We start from the raw sequence: 21,337 nt of genomic DNA, 5'->3' as shown, positions 1-21,337 counted from the left end.
AATTATATTAACTGAGGTCTCATGCCGTGACTGGGACATCCACAACGTCCATGGAAGTGTGATGCCTCCCCATGTGCCTTTACTCCAACATAAACCCACAGCCGCATTTAGGCCTCCCCAGCCTCCTTCCTCCCATGCAAAGAAACTCCAACTATTCCAAACAGAAAATCAGCCTTGACTCTGGCTAATTCCCAACCTGAATAGGTTTCCTGTGCCATTCCTGGCCTTGAGCGAGGAGGAGACATGCCGAATTAAGTGGCTGAAAACGGGAAAGCGGTGAGAGGCCACATTGAACATAACCAGGTTGGGGTCCAGGAATTATGATCCTTGAGGAAGAGATTTCTATCTAGATCATATGACGACGGGTGGGGTATATTTATTGGGGCTTTTTGGAAAGGGGGTTCCACTCGGAGAAGGAGACCAGGCAGATTGGAAGGATGCAGAACGCGGCCACAAACAGCAAGCTGAGCCCGGTCGGGAAAATGACCTTCCTTTCGCGCACTGAAACCTTCGCAGCCGCCCACCGGCTACAAAGGTAAGGATGGGGAAGAGGGCTTGGAGGGCACAGGTGTGTCTCTTTTTGCAGGACAGAAGGAGAAAAAAAAAGTAGTTAGAGGCTGGAAAATTGCACGGTATTTACTTTGCACAGTATTTATTTTGAAAGCAGTTGTTATCCTCCTGAAACTTTGTTTCTTTGGCTGCCACAAACTAGATTGAATTGGTTGAGCCTCAATGAGATATTCATTGAAAAACTACAGCAAAATGTGGTGCAAAATGTCCCACAAAAAACAGTATGAACAGGCAAGGGACTGTCCACATTCATCCTCCGCCATCCTACTTTTTGAATTTTCTCTCCTTCCTCCCATTCTCTCTTTGGCCTCAGCTTACTCTCCTTGATGCAAAAGGAGGTCCAAGGGCCAAAATAGTTTGCAATCCTCTAATTCAGCAAGTGTAGAGGAGAGGTGGAATCTTGCATTACTACTTGCATTTTTTTGACAGAAAATGGACCAAAATACTAGGGAACCCTACCAAAAATATGTCATACTAGCTGTCCCCTGCCACGCATTGCTATGGCCCAGTCTATGTATATGCGTTTTGTGTGTGTATAAATGTGTGTATGTATGTTTGTATATATATGTGTGTGTGTGGTTTTCTGGAGAGGCCCTGCTCACGATCCCACCTGCATCGCAAGCGCGATTTGTGGGGACGAGGGATAGGGCTTTCTCGGTGGTGGCCCCTCGACTCTGGAACTCTCTCCCTAAGGACATCAGGCAGGCCCCGTCGCTAGCAATCTTTAGGAGGAGCTTGAAAACGTGATTGCTCCAGTGTGCCTTTCCAGAATAAGGAAACTCCTAGCATTATGTCCCAACGCACTTTATCAGAGATCCAGGATATCTGCATGCCCACCCCTCTCCAAACACCCCACCTTGGCTTTTTAAGTCTCTTCTGCTGTGTTTTTCAGTGTTTTTATGAGTGATGGTCACTCGTTGGCCTGATAGGTGTATTGTGTCCAAATTTGATCTCAATTCATCCAGTGATTTTTAAGTTATGTTAATCCCACAAATGAACATTACATCTTTATTTATATAGATACTAGCCGTTCCCTGCCACATGTTGCTGTGGCCCACTCTGGTGGTCATGGGGGTTCTGTGTGGGAGGTTTGGCCCAATGCTATCGTTGGTGGTGTTCAGAATGCTCTGTGATTGTAGGTGAACTATAAATCCCAGCAACTACAACTCCCAAATGTCAAGATTCTATTTTCCCCAAACTCCACCAGTGTTCACATTTGGGCATATTGAGTATTTGTGTAGAGTTTGGTCCAGATCCATCATTGTTTGAGTCCACAGTGATCTTTGGATGTAGGTGAACTACAACTCCAAAACCAAAGGACACCGCCCACCAAACCCTTCCAGTATTTTCTGTTGGTCATGGGAGAACTGTGTGCCAAGTTTGGTTCAATTCCATCGTTGGTGGGGTTCAGAATGCTCTCTGATTGTAGGTGAACTATAAATCCCAGCAACTACAACTCCTAAATGACAGAATCAGTTTTTTTGAGTGAAGGAAATACATTGAGTTGTTAGGCATCTTGTGTCCAAATTTGGTGTCAATTTGTCCAGTGGTTTTTGAGTTCTGTTAATCCCACAAACGAACATTACATTTTTATTTGTATAGATATATACTCTCCAAAGATCCCAATTTGGCAATGTATCCTATTGCGTTGCCCCGATATTAGCCTGCCTCTAGAATATCCCTGTTTCTCTCCCTTCCATTTCCCCTTTTTGTCTTCAGCTTGCTCCCACTGCTGCAAAATAAGCTCGAAATGCAAAAGTAGTTTAGGTAAAAGTAAAAGTTTCCGCTTGACATCAAATCCAGTCAAGTCCAACTCTGCAAAGTGGTGATCATCTCAATTTCTAAGCCAAAGAGCCAGTATTGTCCATAGCCACCTCCAAGATTATGTGGCCAGCATGACCACTTGGAGCGCCATTACCTTCCCACTGGAGCAGTACCTATTGATCTACTCACATTTGCATGTTTTTGAACTGCTAGGTTGGGAGAAGCTGGGGCTAATGATGGAAGCTCATCCCGCTCCCTGGATTCGAACTGCCAACCTTTCAATCATGTGGCCAGCAGGACTGCATGGAGTGTGGTTATCTTCCCACCAGAGCAGTACCTATTGATCTACCCACATTTACATGTTTTTGAACTACTAGGTTGACAGAAGTTGGGGCTAACAATGGGACCTCACCCTGCTCTACAGATTCAAATGGTCAGCAAGGTCTGCAACTCAGCAGTTTAAACCACTGTGCCACCTTGGCACAGTATTTGTTGGGACTCGTCTAATTCATTAGTGGAGAGAGGAGAACTCTTGATATTCCCAGTTACATCCAAATGGACCAAAAATGCCAGAAACACACCCAGAAAAAAATGGCAGAAACATACTCTCCAACTGTCCTGCTTCATCTTTGGCCATTCCACTGACTCGGCTGTTTAAAACATCTCCGTATCTTTCTCGAATATTCCATATGCCCAAATATGAACACAGATGGAGTTTGGGGGAAATAGACCTTGACATTTGGGAGTTGTAATTACTGGGATTTATAGTTCACCTACAATGAAAGAGCTTTCTGAACCCCACAAATGACAGAATTGGGGCAAACTTCCCACACTTCCTCCTTCCACTTTCCCTCTTTGTCCGTGTCTTCTTTCCACTGGTGCAAAACGAATTCAAAAATGCGAAGGGACTTTGCTCTCCATTAACTCAACATTCAAGAGGGAAGGAAAGAGGAGGAATAGCCCACTTCCCAGTAGACTCGGGCAAAAGGAAACTGCTGCAGCCTCTCCTCGCTTGTCTGCTCTTGCTCATTAATCATTTTTGCCAACTTGGCCATACTAGGCTGTGTCCTTGGCCCTTGTTTTCATGTTGCATTGTTGCCTCCAGAAAGAAGGCTTCCATGACGATTTGTGCAAGGGCCCGCTCTGTGCCACATTTAGCATTACCGCCGTGCCACGGAAACCATCCCTACTGTTAGATATGTGAATGCTAAGTGTGTGGAAGGGCTGGTCATTTGACCAGAGGTGAACTAATCCGTTTGGAGAAGTTTGGCCTTCCTTTTAAGCACAACATTAGCAGAGCAAAACGGAATGAGCAGAGACTCTTCTAAAAAACTTCTTCCAAGACAACTAGAAGAGGAAGGGAGAGCACCTCCCTTATACAACCTTTGACTTCAAAAGGATTCTGTGCGTGATCAACAGCATGACCACTTTCTAGAATTTCTCAACTTGGGGTTCGAGACCCCGGGGGGGGGGGGGGGTTGCAAGATGTGTGTCAGAGGAGTCGCTAAAGGCCACCAGAAAAACAAGTAATTTCTCATGGGGGTTGTGTGTCAAAAGTTTGGCTCAATTCTATTGCTGGTGTGGTTCAGAATGTTCTTTGATTGTAGGTGAACTATAAATCCCAGCAGCTACAACTCCCAAATGTCAAGGTCTAAATTTTCCCCAAACTCCACCAGTGTTCACATTTGGGCATATGGAGTATCTATGCCAAGTTTGGTCCAGCTCCATCATTGTTTGAGTCCACAGTGCTCTCTGAATGTAGGTGAACTACAACTCCCAAACTAAAGGTCAATGCCCACCAAACACTTGCAGTATTTTCTGTTGGTCATGGGAGTTCTGTGTGCCAAGTTTGGCTCAATTTCATTGTTGGTGGAGTTCAGAATGTGCTTTGATTGTAGATGAACTATAAATCCCAGCAACTACAACTCCCAAATGTGAAGGTCTATTTTCCACAAACCACCCAAACTCCACAGTGTTCACACTTGGGCATATTGAGTATCTGTGCCAAGTTTGGTCCAGATCCATCATTGTTTGAGTCCACAGTGCTCTCTGAATGTAGGTGAACTACAACTCCAAAACTCAAGGACAATGCCCTCCAAACCCAGTATTTTATGTTGGTCATGGGAGTTCTGCATGAGAAGTTTGGCCCAATTCTATCGTTCGTGGGGTTCAGAATGCTCTTTGATTGTAGGTGAACTATAATTCCCAACAACTACAACTCCTAAAAGTCAAGATTCTATTTTCTCGAAACTCCACCAGTGTTCACATTTGGGCATATTGAGTATTCATGCCAAGTTTAGTCTTGATCCATCATTGTTTGAGTCCACAGTGTTCTCTGGATGTAGGTGAACTACAACTCCAAAACTCAAGGTCAATGCCACCAAACCCTTCCAGTATTTTCTGTTGGTCATGGGAGTTATGTGTGCCAAGTTTGGTTCAATTTCATTGTTGGTGGAGTTCAGAATGTGCTTTGATTGTAGATGAACTATAAATCCCAGCAACTACAACTCCCAGATGTGGTCTATTTTCCCCAAACTCCACCAGTGTTCACATTTGGGCATATTGAGGCTGTTAGGACTGGTGGGAGTCGGAGTCCAAAACACCTGGAGGGCCCAAGTTGGCCCATGCCTGATCTACACTGTGAAATTAATGGAGTTTGTCACCACTTTAACTGGCATGGCTCAATGCTATGGGATCATGGGATTGGTATGTTTACATCTGCCAAAGAGTGCTGGTGCTTCACCAAAAACAACAAATCCCAGGATCCCCATAGTATTGAACCACGGTAGTTAAACAGGTGCAAACGGCCTTCATTCTCCAATGTGGATGCACCCTCTCGTGCTGTTTTCTCTCCCTTTGCCCTTGGTTTTGTTCACATCCGAGGTTTTGCATCTTCAATCCCCATCCCGTTGTCTTTCCAGCAAATCTCTGAACGATGCTGAGAACCGGAAACTCTTTGGGAAATGCAACCAAAGCCACGGACACAACTATAAAGGTAAAGAAGAGCTGAGAACAGAGCTTGGGGAAGTTGTAGTCCTTGCTCGGGCACGGAAGTCCATTGGGACCTTGGGTTGGTCACACTCTCTCGACCTCAGAGGAACATACCCTGCCAAGAAAACCCAATCATGAGCTTGTCTTGGGTGGCCATACATCAAATGTGACTTGAAGGCACACAGTAACAATAGGGATGTATAGATGGACATATAGAGCGAGAGATGGGCTTTCCTGGCTCTTTACTACCATCTTGTGGTCCAAAAAACTACTATCCATTCTTAAAACATTGTCTTCTCCTCCCCACCCATCTTGTCTTTTAGTGACAGTGACCATATGTGGAAAGGTAAGTGTTTGTAGTTATTGCCATTCTCGCTCAAACAATTTGGGTTTTTTTTGGGGGGGGGGGGGGTTCCAGTTTATGGATTTCTAGACACTATATAAAATAGAGCTGTCTTAATATTGTATTTATAGATTGATCCCATCAGTGGCATGTTCATGAACATTTACAAGCTTCAGGAATATATGCAGGTAAGTGTTGTTTCCAGCATATAGTGTGTGGAGAGAGAGAGAGAAATCTGCTTCTTAGGACTCATCTACGCTGCCATATAATGCAGTATCATAATGCATTGAACTGGACTCTATGGCCGCGTAGACTCATATCATCCAGTTCAATATGGTTCATACTGCATTCGGAAATTGCATTCATTTGGGAGTGTAGATCCAGCCTTAGACTGACTCATAAGTCAGCAAAAGAATGGGGATAATGGATCTTATTGTCTATGGAAATAGCAAATGGATAATGGATCTTGTTATCTATGGAAATAGCAAATGGTTAGGATACTCAGATGCCAAGATGTGGTCCTGAATCACAGGAGATAGTATTTTGTTTTCTCCAATCCTCAGGACGAGAACTCAAATCTCAGGGCAAGAACGCTACCATGAAAATAAAATAACAATGACAACAACAACAACACTTTATATATATTCTTCCCTTCTCTCTGAAGGGCACTCAGAGCCAATTACAGTGTGTAAACAGACACAGGTAAACATTCAATGCCTTGTTACATGACATACAATGAGACACAAATACACAGGCAAAGGCAAAGGCTTCTCCTTTCATTTCCGGCTCTGGAGGCAGTACTCATCTCCAGCTCTTTTTCCAAGCCAAGGAGCCTACGTTGTCCATAGACACCTCCTGGTTGTATGGCCAGCATGACTGCTTGGAGCATCTTTTTGTCTTTTCCCACAAAATGCACAAAATTTGCCGAAACAGTTACGACTTACGAACGCACCCGCAATTTTGCACAGCTCTTGTATGTATGGCAAGGGAAGACACCAACATGCGCTCTCTTCCATAGGAGGCCATCATGGAGCCCCTGGACCACAAAAACCTGGACCAAGATGTGGACTTCTTTGCCAGCGTCCCAAGGTGGGTGAAATCAGATCCCCGTAGATGTATTTAATATTAATAATTTTGCAATATAATATATTATATATACTACAACTTATGATATAAGTAAAGGTAAAAGTTGTCCCCTGACATTAAGTCCAGTCATGTCTGACTCTGGGGTGTGGTGCTCATCTCCATTTCCAAGCCAAAGAGCCGTCGTTGTCCATAGACACCTCCAAGGTAATGTGGCCGGCATGACTGCAATCTATATAAACATGTAATGTTCGTTTGTGGGATTAACATAACTCAAAAACCACTGGACGAATTGACACCAGATTTGGACACAAGATACCTATCAGGCCAACAAGTGACCATCACTCATAAAAACATTGAAAACCACAGCAAAAGAGACTTAAAAAGCCAAAAAACAAGAAATACATTACAACGCATGCACAAAACCACATATATAAACAAACACATATATACACACATACACAATATACACAATATACACAGAAAGGGGGGAAGGAAGGAGGGGGGGGAAGGAAGGAAGGAAGGAAGGAAGGAAGGAAGGAAGGAAGGAAGGAAGGAAGGAAGGGAGGGGAAGGAGAGAAGGAAAGAAAGAAAGGTAGAGAAGGAAGGAAGGAGAGAAGGAAATAAAAAAGTGAAAGAAGAAAGGGAAGAGAGAGGGAAGGAAGAAGGAACGAAAGAGAGAAAGAGGGAGGCAAGGAAGGAAAGAGAGATGGAAGGATGGAATCAAAGAACAAAGGGAGGGAGGAAAGAAACAGAGAAGGAAGGAAGAAGAAGGGAAAGTAGAAGGAAAAGGAAATGAGGGAAGGAAGGAAAGAGGGAGGGAAGGAAGAAGAGAAAGAAAGAAAGAAGGAGAGAAAAAGGGAGGGAAGGTTGGCCACAGTAATGCGTGGTGGGTACAGCTAGTATATCATATAATACAAATAGTATAATATACTGGTAGTACATTATATATATTGTGGTATAATCAAATATTATAATATAATGAGATATAATTATATCATAATTGCATATTATATATTGCATATAATATTACTAATAATATTGCAGTACCATGGTATAGCACAATATAGTAATATATAATACTAATATTGTGCTATGCTAATAATATATACATATAATATTAATATTATAATATAATACAATATAGTGTTAATAATACAATAATATTGTAATATAATGCTAATATATTTAATATAATACTACTGATAATGTATAATAATATATAATGATAATACTGTTTTAGTATTGTATATTTCTATATTTTAAATTGTAGTATTTATAATTGTGAGCCCCTTTGAGTCTTTGTATGGAGAGAAAAAGCAGGTTATAAATAAACATAATAATACTAATAATAATCCCTAAAGATGTGAAGAGGAATATATACAGGATGTCCATAAAATTTATTACGCATTTGTATTAGGCTTGGGCAATCCATGGTTCTAAATGGTTCTAAAGTACTTACAAAACTAAAGTTCTGGTGGTGAAAATCTCAGAACTCTAACAAAACTTTCAAAATTTAATTATTATTTCATTATTGGTGTTTTTAATGACAGAACCAATTAGGAACTGCCTTTTATTATGAAATTTTGAGAGTTTTGTTAGAGTTCTGAAATTTTCACCACCAGAACTTTAGTTTTGTAAGTACTTTAGAACCATTTAGAACCATGGATTGCCCAAGCCTAATTTGTATTAAAATAATTTTTAAAAATCTGATCAGGGAGCGAAGCAAACTCAAAATGCAAGGTGCGTAAGTGAGGTAAAGCTTGGACTGTGACAAATGCATTGTGTGCTTCCCGTAGAAAGCTGTACCGACTGACTTCTCTCTTTTTCTCCTCTCTCTTTTGGCCAGCACAACGGAGAACCTGGCTGTTTATATCTGGAACAACCTGGAGAAAATCCTCCCTCTTGGATGCCTCTACAAAGTCAAGGTCTATGAATCTGAGAAGAACTTCATCGTATACAAGGGAAATTAAAGAAAAAGGGGAGAAGGGTGGCTGGGAGAACTATTTTCCTACGTCCACCTTGATAAACATGTTGTTGTTGTTTTAAATGAGGTCTGAGTGACAAGCCCTTACTAAGGCTGTTTGCCGAGTTAAACTGTACATCCATACAATCTCATAAAATATGGTGTCATATTTTCTCAATGAGTGATGGGAACGATCTGCATAATTCGTACAACGGAAACCTCATCCATTGCAACGGTGTTCCAAATTGCTTGTGTTTTGCAAAATGGGATGTAAATACACATAATAAACACAACAAAGGAACTTCAGCTAAGCTGCTTTTTGGTTTTTTGTTTGTTTGTTTGTTTGTTTTGTTTTGGTAAGTTTCAGAATGTTACTTCTTTATCTTTTCCACAACAATTATTATTATTATTATTATTATTATTATTATTATTGACACAAAAGCACAGTATGTCACAGCAAACGAGATCTCTATGCTGGATTTCGTATCACAAAATCACAAGTCGAACACTTCCCAAGCGTCTAGGACTGTGTGATGTATTTTCGAATGATGCGCGCAGATCCAAGTCAGATGGCCTTTTGCAGTTGACAGATCGTGATGTTGTCAATGTTGATTGTTTCCAAATGCCGGCTGAGATCTTTTGGCACAGCACCCAATGCGCCAATGACCACTGGGACCACCTGTGCTGGTTTATGCAATCAGAGCCTTTGCTCTGATTTTGAGATCCTGATAGCGGTTGAGTTTTTCCTGTTGTTTTTCCTCAAGGCAACTGTCACCTGGAATGGCGACATCAATAATCGAGACTTTTTTCTTTTTCACAATCGTGGCGTCTGGTGTATTGTGTTCCAAAACTTTGTCAGTCTGGATTCGAAAGTCCCACAGTATTTTTGCATGTTCATTTTCCACAACCTTTGCGGGTTTATGATCCCACCAATTCTATTATTATTATTATTATTATTATTATTATTATTACTTCATTTTATCTCCAGAGAGGGGAACTCAAAGTGCCTTAACATAAAAGCATTAGCATGGAATCTATATAAATAAAAATATAATGTTCATTTGTGGGATTAACGTAACTCAAAAACCACTGGACGAATTGACACCAGATTTGGTCACAATACACTTATCAAGCCGAGTGAGCATAGCTTCAAGTCTCACCAGGCTGCATAAGCACGACTGCAAGGATTACGGGTCCCATCAGGCTGGATCTGTATGGCTTCAAGGACTACAAGTCCTACCATGCTGCATCAGCGTGACTTCAAGGACTACAAGTCCCATCGGGCTGGATTAGAATGGCCTGAAGGACTACAGGTCCCACCAGGCTGGATCAGCATGGCTTGAAGGGCTACAAGTCCCATCAGGCTGCATCAGCGTGGCTTTGAGGACTACAGTTCCCATCAGGCTTGATCAGTGGGACTTCAAAGACTACAAGTCCTACCAGGCTGCATCAGTGTGACCAAGGATTACAAGTCCCATCAGCCTGGATCAGCATGTCCTGAAGGACTACAAGTCCCGCCAGGCTGGATCAGCATGGCCTGAAGGGCTACAAGTCCCATCAGGCTGGATCAGTGTGGCTTCAAGAACTATAAGTCCCATCAAGCTGCATCAGCATGGCTTCGAGGACTACAGTTCCCATGAGGCTTGATCAGTGGGACTTCAGGGACTACAAGTCCCATTGGGCTTAATCCACGGGACTTCAAGGTCTACAAGTCCTACCAGGCTGCATCAGCATGACTTCAAGGATTACAAGTCCCATTGGCCTGGATCAGCATGGCCTAAAGGACTACAAGTCCCGCCAGGCTGGATCAGCATGGCTTGAAGGGCTACAAGTCCCATTGGGCTGGATCAGCGTGACTTCAAGGACTATAAGTCCCATCAGGCTGCATCAGCGTGGCTTCGAGGACTACAGTTCCCATCAGGCTTGATCAGCGGGACTTTAGGGACTACAAGTCCCATTGGGCTTGATCAGCAGGACTTCAGGGATTTCAAGTCCTACCAGGCTGCATCAGCGTGACTTCAAGGACTATAAGTCCCATCGGGCTGGATCAGCATGGCCTGAAGGACTACAAGTCCCGCCAGGCTGGATCAGCATGGCTTGAAGGGCTACAAGTCCCATCAGGCTGCATAAGCGTGACTTCAAGGACTACAAGTCCCATCGGGCTGGATCAGCATGGTTTGAAGGGCTACAAGTCCCATCAGGCTGCATGAGCATAGCTTTGAGAACTACAGTTCCCATCAGTCTTGATCAGCAGGACTTCAGGGACTACAAGTCCCACCAGGCTCGATCAGCATGGCTTGAAGGGCTACAAGTACCATCAGGCTGGATCAGCGCGACTTCAAGGACTATAAGTCCCATCAGGCTCAAGATCCTGGGCCTGCTCTGTCCTGATTCAGACCTGTCTCCCAAGCTTCACAAAAGCAAAACAAACCCATCTCCTCCCATGAAAGCCTGACAAGTGGCAAAGTTTCTTCAAAGAAGGGCGGAATATGGGCAAGTCAGAGGAGGAAAAGCTTCACTTGCTGCTACTGCGCATGCTCCTCGTTGTATGTCAAAGGCTAGAAGGCGGGCAAAGGAGAGGAGGGCCGGCTTCAGTTGCCTCTACTGCGCATGCTCAGTGCCTCCCACCTCTTGATGTCACCATGACGCCTCTGGTACGCAATTCGGGGCCTCCTCGCTTGGCTCGGATTTCCCGCTGCGTCTCCTTCAGCGCCTCCCACCGGCTCCACAGGTGAATTCGGTGGGTTTCCCACGGCTGGCCCCTATTTATGGGGCGGTGGGCGATTTACATATATGCGCATGCGCGGGACTGAATGACAAGCGCCCACGTGCGCGCATGCGCGAGGTCTAGGTGCCAGCGCTCATCATCTGCGCATGCGCGGGGCTGGATAGCAGCTTTCCTTTGGGAAATAACAATGAAAGAGTGGGAAAGCAACTTAAGTAGCCTAAAGATGTATAATATAGTAATATAGTATAATATATTGGTAGTGTATTATATATATATTGTGATATAATAATACACTACAATATAATAATATGCAATATAATAATTGTATATTATATATTGGATATAATATTGCAACATAGTGGTATAGTACAATATAGTTATATATAATACTAATATTGTGCTATGCTAATAATATGACATATATACATATAATATCGATCATAATATTATAATGTAATGCAATATAATATTAGCAATACAATATAATAATATATTATAATAATATATAATACTAATATTGTGCTATGCTAATATTATGATATATATATGTTCTGGAACAGCTGTTCCAGGAGCTCCAGATTTATTTGCTGTGTTTAATGTTTGTTTGCAATCCCAGGGTTGGGATTTTGCGGCAGGGTGGCTTCCTGTTATAGGCTGCAATCATAGGGTAAGCCACCTGCCAATTATAGTTAGGTTCCCTGGTCCCGCCCCTTCTTGAGTTTTTGGAGGGAAGAGGCCATTTTTCAGTCAGTCACACAAGGAAGCCAGTCTATAGGACGCAGATCAGCTAGTCCTGTAGGAAAGGCTTCATTCCTCAAAACCTTCCGGGGAAACAGAAACAGCCATCCGGGGTCCATCCAGCGACCATCCAGGGGTCATCCAGTGACCATCCAGTTCCAGGGATACGGAAGGAAAAGGTCCCAAAGGCTCTGGCTGAGAGCTCATAGCCTCTCAGCCTCACAGCACCAGAGGGGAAGACAGACCTGAAGTTCCCACTAGACAGCATCATAGAACCACAGAACTCCAGCTGCTAAACATCTTCTAGCTTCGTCTGGTAGGTTACTCGGTTTCCAGACGCATTTGGGGATCGGCAGTATTACCCAGACCAGCGAGGCCTAGGTGAAAGCGGCCTGGGAGGGATTATAAAGAGTTCTTCCTTATGCTGAGATAGTACAGTTAAACCAAGTTAGTGCCAGTCTCTCAAAGACTAGAATAGTAAAGCCTTGAAGTATTGTTGAAGATTTGTCCCTTAATAAAGACTTTGTTGTACTTTTAAAGACTCTAAAGCCCATTACTTCTGGAAGTCTCTAACAATCTCTCTTCGGGCACCCCGGCTTCCCACTGGGTTTAAAGTGTGCGTCCTGTAGAATAAAGACATTTTGTTCTGACCCAGTGGCGACAGAACAATATACATATATTGATCATAATATTATAATGTAATGCAGTATAATATAATAATATATTGTAATAATATGTAATACTAATATTGTGCTATGCTAATATTATGATATACATATAATATTAATCATAATATAATGTAATGCAGTATAATACAATATAGTAATATATTATAATAATATATAATACTAATATTGTGCTATGCTAATAATATATATGCATATAATATTGATTCTAATATTATAGTGTAATGCAATATCATACTAATAATAGAATATAATAATAATATAATATTGTAATATAGTAAACATGTAATATTAGTCATAATGTTGCATTATACTGCTATGGTAAAATATAATAATATATAATACTAATATTGTGCTATGCTAATTATATATACATATAATATTGATTCTAATATAGTGTAATGCAATATAATACTAATAATACAATATTATAATAATAATATTGTAATATAGTAAACATGTAATATTAATCATAATATTGCACTATACTGCTATGGTAAAATATAATAATATATAATACTAATATTGTGCTATGCTAATAATAATATATATACATATAATATTGATCTTAATATTATAATGTAATGCAATATAATACTAATAATACAATATAATAATATAATACTAATATTGTGCTATGCTAATAATAATATATATACATATAATATTGATCCTAATATTATAGTATAATGCAATATAATACTAACAATACAATAATAATATAATAATAATATTGTAATATAGTAAACATGTAATATTAATCATAATATTGCAGTATACTGCTATAGTAGAATATAATAATATATAATACTAATATTGTGCTGTGCTAATAATATGATATATATACATATAATATTGATCATAATATTATAATGTAATGCAATAAAATACTAACAATACGATATAAAATATATTAATATATAATACTAATATTGTGCTATGCTAATAATATGATATATACATATAATATTGATCATAATATTATAATGTAATGCAATATAATACTAACAATACAATATAATAATATAATAACCTCACTACCTCACTACCTCTGAGGATGCGTGCCATAGATGCAGGTGAAACGTCAGGAGAAAAATTGCCTCCAGAACATGGCCATATAGCCCGGAAAAACCTACAACAACCCAGTGATCCCGGCCATGAAAGCCTTCGACAATACAATAATAATATTGTAATATAGTAAACATGTAATATTAATCATAATATTGCAGTATACTGCTATAGTAAAATATAATAATGTATAGTACTAATATTGTGCTGTGCTAATAATATGATATATATACATATAATATTGATTCTAATATAGTGTAATGCAATATCATACAAATAATACAGTATAATAATAATATTATAATATTGTAATATAGTAAACATGTAATATTAGTCAGAATATTGCAGTATACTGCTATAGTAAAATATAATAATATATAGTACTAATATTGTGCTATGCTAATTTATATACATATAATATTGATTCTATTATAGTGTAATGCAATATCATACAAATAATACAGTATAATAATAATATTGTAATATAGTAAACATGTAATATTAATCATAATATTGAAGTATACTGCTATAGTAAAATATAATAATACATAGTACTAATATTGTGCTATGCTAATAATATGATATATATACATATAATATTGATTCTAATATAGTGTAATGCAATATCATACTAATAATACAATATAGTAATAATATTGTAATATAGTAAACATGTAATATTAGTCATAATATTGCAATATACTGCTATAGTAAAATATAATAATATATAATACTAATATTGTGCTATGCTAATAATATTATATATATACATATAATATTGATCATAATATTATAATGTAATGCAATATAATATTAATAATACAATATAATAATATATAATAATATTGTAATATAGTAATACTAATATATTACACACACACATATAAATATATATATTATATATTATTATATAATATTATATAATATTATATAATGATACACTGTTTTATTGTATATTTTAAGTTGCAGTGTTTTTGATTGTGAGCTGCTTTGACTCATGTTACGTACTGGGAATCGGCAGTCTCTCCTTCTCTGAAGGTTTTTAAGCAGTGTTTGAACGGTCATCTGTCAGGAGTGTTTTGGTGGTGTCTTTCGCCATGGCAGAAAGAAGAGTTGGACTGGATGGCCTTTGGGCTTCCTTTCCAACTCTGGGATCCTATGACTCTTGAATGCCTTCCTTCTGCTCTGCAGTAAGTCGCTGAGCGACGAAGAAAACCGGGCGCTCTTTGGGAAATGCAACAACCCCAATGGACACGGGCACAACTACAAAGGTGAGGCACCTGAGGAGAAACTGAGGCTGGCACAGCCCTCCTTGGCCTTCTGTGGCCCCATTCACGTTGCAAAAAGGGGGCAGTGGCTTTTATGGGATGGTTTACTTAATGTGAAGCCCACCTTGTAACTTGGCATTTCTTCCTATTCTCTCTTCCTAGTCGAGGTAACTGTACGCGGAAAGGTAAGCGTTTCAAATGTATTCCAGACTGCCTTAGGTGCCCAGCAATGCCCAGGTTGGGTCTTTTGTAATGCTACCTATTAGAAAAAAAACACCCGTTCTTTATTTTATTAGTGGTTCCATTAGAAATGCATAAAGATGTGGGTAAACTACAATTCCTACCATCTGTCATTGATCCCAAGTTAAAAGTTGGTTATGGTGGCCCAAATCCGTCATCAGTGGGGTTCACAGGGCTCTCTGGATGTGGGCGAACTACAACTCCCATTCTCCTCTGTCAGTTCCCTTCCCCCCACAAACCCCACCATTGTTGATAGGAGCCATCTTGAAAAATCTATACAAACATAGATGCATCCATCATACATATATACATAGATACATGCATATATACATGCATACATATTTTGACAGAGACATGCATAGATAGATAGACACATGCATATGTATTTTGACAGACATATGCATAGATATATAGATACATGCATATATATTTTGACACACATAGATACATACATGAATACATAGATACATGCATACATATTTTGACAGACACATGCATAGATAGATAAATACATACATACATATGTATTTTGACAGACACATGCATAGATAGATAGATAGATAGATAGATAGATAGATACATGCATACATATTTTGACCTACATAGATACATACATACATACATATTTTGAAAGACACATGCATACATGGATACATGCATAGATAGATACATGCATAGATACATGCATGTATCTATCTATACATTTTGACAGATACATTTTGACAGACACATGCATAGATAGACAGACAGACAGACAGACAGATAGATAGATAGATAGATAGATACGTATTTTGACAGGCACATAGATACGTATATACATACATATTTTGACAGACACATGCATAGATAGATAAATACATACATATGTATTTTGACAGACATGCATAGATAGATAGATAGATAGATAGATAGATACATGCATATGCATTTTGACAGACACATAGATACATACATACATATTTTGACAGACACAAGCATCGATAGATAAATACATACATATATACATAAATGGATACATAGACACGTGCATACATATTTTGACAGATACATACATAAATAGATGCATGCACACATCTTTCAACAGACACATGGATGGATAAATAGATACATGCATACATATTTTGACAGACACATGCATAGATAGATCAATAGATAGCTACAGGCATATATATATTGACATGCATACATACATAAATACATGCATACATATTTTGACAGATACATACATAAATAGATGCATGCACACATATTTCGGTAGACATATGGATAGATAAATAGATACATGCATACATAGATGCATGCATATTTTGACAGATACATGCATAGATAGATACATGCATAGATGCATACATACATAGATACATAGATATATGTATACACAGATACATGCATACATAGATACATGCATAGATGCATACATACAAATATACATAGATATATGTATACATAGATACATGCTTTTGGACAAACAGATTTCTCAGCATTCGGGATTCACATTAACACCAACTGCCTCCATATCCTCCCCCTCCCCCCCCCCCCCGGGGCTTTGTTCTGCAACACTGAATTTCAACACTAAGTTGGGGTTGCGTCCAATTGTGGGAAGCACATGGGGGTCCACATGTGACAGGTGACCATGTTCCTCAGAAGCCCTGGAGACAAACTGTGAACTGTGTGGATTTCAGGATGAATATTATATCCAGTCCGCTGTATTGGGTGTTTGCCTTCCAGATTGACCCCGTGACAGGGATGGTGATGAACCTCACCGATCTCAAGGACTACATGGAGGTAAAGAAGCAGCGCTTTTGTAAGGATTGTCAGAAGGTGGCCCCAACTGTTATGCATCCTATGAGTGATCAAAGCAGGCTTCAGGCCCACATCCTCTTGGCTTCAGAGTTCAATGACCTGGAAGCCAATCAAAGTCCTGACTGTAAGGGAGAGAATAAGAACTCTGTCAGGGAGAGCCAGGTGAGTTTTGCATCCTTTTCGGAAGGTGACGCAAAGCAATGTGGCCAGGTAAACAGAGCCAGCCTCCCTTTATAAAGCACGTGGAAGTGTTAAAGCATATGGCTAACGAGCCCATTCCTTGTATTGTCGAAGGCTTTCGTGGCTGGAATCACTAGGTTCTTGTGGGTTTTTTCAGGCTATATGGCCATGTTCTAGAGGCATTTCTCCTGACATTTCGCCTGCATCTATGGCAAGCATCCTCAGAGGTAGTGAGGTCTGTTGGAAGTAGGACAATGGGTTTATATATCTGTGGAATGGCTGGGGTGGGGCAAGCTGCTCTTCCCTGCTGGAGCTAGGTGTGAATGTTTCAACTGATCACCTTCATTAGCATTTGAAGGCCTGGCTTAGCCTGGGAAAATTACAACAGCAAAACAGCAGAGAGGAAACAACCAGGCACATCTTAACACCTCCCAACAGGGGATTTCCCAGGCTAAGCCAGGCCTTCAAATGCTAATGAAGGTGGTCAGTTGAAACATTCCCACCTAGCTCCAGCAGGGAAGAGCTCTTTGTGTCACCCTGGTCATTCCACAGATATATAAACCCATTGTCCTAATTCCAACAGACCTCACTACCTCTGAGGATGCTTGCCATAGATGCAGGCGAAACGTCAGGAGAAATGCCTCTAGAACATGGTCCTATAGCCCAAAAAAACCCACAGGAACCGAGCCAATTCCTTTTTCTCTGTCCTCCCCAGGAAGCCATCATGGAGCCTCTTGACCACAAGAACCTAGACAAGGACGTCCCCTACTTCATGGACACAGTCAGGTAAGCACCGTCCTTAGCTTCAAAACTCAGATCTGAGAAAAGCTTCAAAAAGGAAGGCAGGTAGGAGATCAAAGGCCTATCAGTTGGAGCTCAGTCGGCGGAAGCAAGTGTGCTAGCCGCTTCCCCAGGGAGATGTCGGAATCAGAGCCAGAAAGGCTGGATTGAGTCTTCTTCCTTCTTTCCCTTGCAGCACGACGGAGAACGTCGCTGTATTCATCTGGGAAAACCTCCAGAAGCGCTGCCCTCAAGGGATGCTTTACAAAGTCAAAGTCTATGAAACGGACAAGAACGCTGTGGTTTACAAGGGGGAAGGGGCCACTTAGGAGACAGCAAGTCACAAATCGCAAGATGCTTTTGATCCGCGGAGTGGGGAAATCAAACCGTGCAATCGTACCCTTGGCAAGTCTTCGGATGTGTCAGAAGGCATCTTTTTCTTGAATGTCAACTTGAGTGCCACTGGCGCAATCTGCAGGAAGCAGAGACTAGAAGTCTTAGAACATCCTGTCCTCACGTTGCTTCTAAATCTAAAGCAGGCATGGGCAAACTTTGGCCCTCCAGATGTTTTGAACTTCAACTCCCACATTTCATAACAGCCTCTGTCCCTTTCCTTTTCCTCCTTGGCAGCCTCAGTCTCTTTCCTTTTCCCACTCAGCCGCTTAAGCGGAATAGGAAAGGGAAAAGGAAAGGACCTGAGGCTTAAGTATTTATTTATCGTGTCAGGGGCAACCAGTCAATTGCATTACATTTCTAACAGAACAAAATAAACAAACAGACAAAACACAAAGTTTGCAAGTTTGGTAGTTGATTAAATGTCCTTTGACCAGTATCTGGCCACTTGGAGTGCCTCTGGTGTTACTATAAGAAGGTCCTCCCTTGTGCATGTGGCAGGGCTCAGGTTGCATTGCAGCAGGTGGTCAGTGGTTGGCTCCTCTCCACACTCGCATGTCGTGGATTCCACTTTGTGGCCCCATTTCTGAAGGTTGGCTCTGCATCTCGTGGCGCCCGAGCGCAGTCTGTTCAGTGCCTTCCAAGTCGCCCAGTTTTCTGTGTGCCCCGGGGGGAAGTCTTTCATTTGGTATCAGCCACTGATTGAGGTTCTGGGTCTGAGCCTGCCACTTTTGGACTCTCGCTTGCTGAGGTGTTCCAGCGAGTGTCTCTGTAGATTTTAGAAAACTATTTCTAGATTTAAGTCGTTGACGTGCTAGCTGATACCCAAACAGGGGATGAGCTGGAGATGTCTCTGCCTTGGTCCTTTCACTATTGGCTGCAACTTCCCGGCTGATGTCAGGTGGTGCAATACCGGCTAAGCAGTGTAATTTCTCCAGTGGTGTAGGGCGCAGACACCCCGTGATAATGCGGCATGTCTCATTAAGAGCCACCTCTACTGTTTTAGCGTGGTGAGATGTGTTCCACACTGGGCATGCATACTCAGTAGCAGAGTAGCAAAGTGCAAGGGCAGATGTCTTCACTGTGTCTGGTTGTGATCCCAAGGTTGTGCCAGTCAGCTTTTGTATGATATTGTTTCTAGCACCCACGTTTTGCTTGATGTTCAGGCGGTGCTTCTTGTAGGTCAGAGCACAGTCCAGAGTGACTCCCAGATATTTGGGTGCGCTGCAATGCTCCAGTGGGATTCCTTCCTTCCCAGGTGATCTTCAGAGCTCGGGATGCTTGTCTGTTCTTAAGGTGGAAAGCACATGTCTGTGTTTTAGATGGATTAGGGATCAGTTGGTTTTCCCTGTAATAGGCGGTAAGGGCACCTAGAGCTTCGGACAGCTTCTGTTCAACCATCTCAAAGTTCCCTGCTTGGGTGGTGATGGCACGATCGTCAGCATAGAGGCTTAAGTGGCTGAGGGGTGAAAGGAAGGGACCCAAGGCTGTTAGGAATTGTGGGAGTTGAAGTCCAAAACACCTGGAGGGCGGAAGTTTGCCCATGCCTGCCTTATACTGAGCCATTAATTTCTCTTGCCTTTACTCCTGAATACAAACAGAAGCTGTGAAGTACAACTCGTCCGCATTGTAAAATTAATTGGTTGACATCATTTCAGCTGCTCGATACTATAGAATCATGGGAGTTGTAGTTTTACAAGGTCTTTACCCTTCCCTACTAAAAAAGAAGGAGATGTCAGCTAATAAATACTAAATACTATCATCCTGACCAGTAATTATGTGATTGTGTGTGTTTTTAAAAACGAGCTTTGAATCTGTATCTTGCAAAATATGTTTAGTGAGCATGAAGAGCGGATGTTTCTGAACGTGACGCTACATGTTCCGCTTGTGGTTTGCTTCCAAGTCCTTTCCAACTAATGGGAGATCTGAAGGCGCGTGGCAGGATTTTTTTAAAGAGAGGGATTGCAGTAAAAAAAATTAAAATTATTTATTGTCCGCATCTCCTGATGGCTCGAGGCAGGGTACAATAAAGTCAAAAATGTTAGGGAAAAGTACACTAAAAATATACAGCAGAGCATCCAAAAAAAAAAACAGGATATCTATAATTTGAGCATCAGCTCACATGTGCCATGTGATGTGGCTGTAAAGAATTCAGAGATTAAGAGGCAAAGATGCAAAGTCCAAACTTAAAATTCATAAAAGGGTTATTTACAATAATAAGAAATAACTGCATTTCTTAATAATCAAGAATTGGGTCTGAGCTACTCCAACACCCATCTCTTCTAAGGTCTCAAGAGAGGGAAAACTCTATCACTACCTGTCTCCTGACACAAGCAGAGAGAGATCTCAAAGCACACAGCACATACTCTCTAGACTAAAAAATGACCACACTCCGGGGCAGAGAGTTCCACTGTGAGAGCCGTTCAGCAGTGGAACTCTCTGCCCCGGAGTGTGGTGGAGGCTCCTTCTTTGGAAGCTTTTAAGCAGAGGCTGGATGGCCATTTGTCAGGGGTGATTTGAATGCAATATTCCTGCTTCTTGGCAGAATGGGGTTGGACTGGATGGCCCTTGAGGTCTCTTCCAACTCTTTGATTCTATGATTCTATGATTCTATGTAAGAAGGCAGATTCAAAAAAGCTTGCAATAGAAAAGTATCCATTTTAGACTACCATCGCTTCAATGCTGGTGGTCTTTGCTTCTTCCAGCATGCTAACATTTGTCCGCTTGTCTTCCCAA

At 40.9% G+C, this 21,337-nt stretch overlaps 2 protein-coding genes across 2 annotated transcripts; both read left to right on the top strand.

Annotated features, from left to right (window-relative positions):
- Window positions 1-309: 309 nt before the first annotated feature.
- LOC132782671 (6-pyruvoyl tetrahydrobiopterin synthase-like) lies at window positions 310-9,023 on the top strand. Its single transcript, XM_060787547.2, has 6 exons — window positions 310-535; window positions 5,256-5,329; window positions 5,649-5,671; window positions 5,800-5,856; window positions 6,687-6,757; window positions 8,601-9,023. The coding sequence occupies exons 1-6, from the start codon at window positions 438-440 to the stop codon at window positions 8,722-8,724; spliced, it is 447 nt and encodes a 148-aa protein (XP_060643530.1). The 5' UTR covers window positions 310-437; the 3' UTR covers window positions 8,725-9,023.
- A 2,281-nt stretch (window positions 9,024-11,304) lies between these two features.
- On the top strand, window positions 11,305-20,376 carry LOC132782670 (6-pyruvoyl tetrahydrobiopterin synthase-like). Its single transcript, XM_060787546.2, has 6 exons — window positions 11,305-11,448; window positions 15,129-15,208; window positions 15,368-15,390; window positions 17,174-17,230; window positions 18,144-18,214; window positions 18,405-20,376. Exons 1-6 carry the CDS (start codon window positions 11,360-11,362, stop codon window positions 18,535-18,537), a joined length of 453 nt encoding a protein of 150 aa, XP_060643529.2. The 5' UTR covers window positions 11,305-11,359; the 3' UTR covers window positions 18,538-20,376.
- Window positions 20,377-21,337: the final 961 nt, after the last annotated feature.

Source organism: Anolis sagrei, chromosome 7, assembly GCF_037176765.1.
Source record: "Anolis sagrei isolate rAnoSag1 chromosome 7, rAnoSag1.mat, whole genome shotgun sequence".
NCBI classification, from domain to species: Eukaryota; Metazoa; Chordata; class Lepidosauria; order Squamata; family Dactyloidae; genus Anolis; species Anolis sagrei.
Note: the sequence above shows the minus strand (reverse complement) of the source record. Positions and strands in the feature narration are given on the sequence as shown.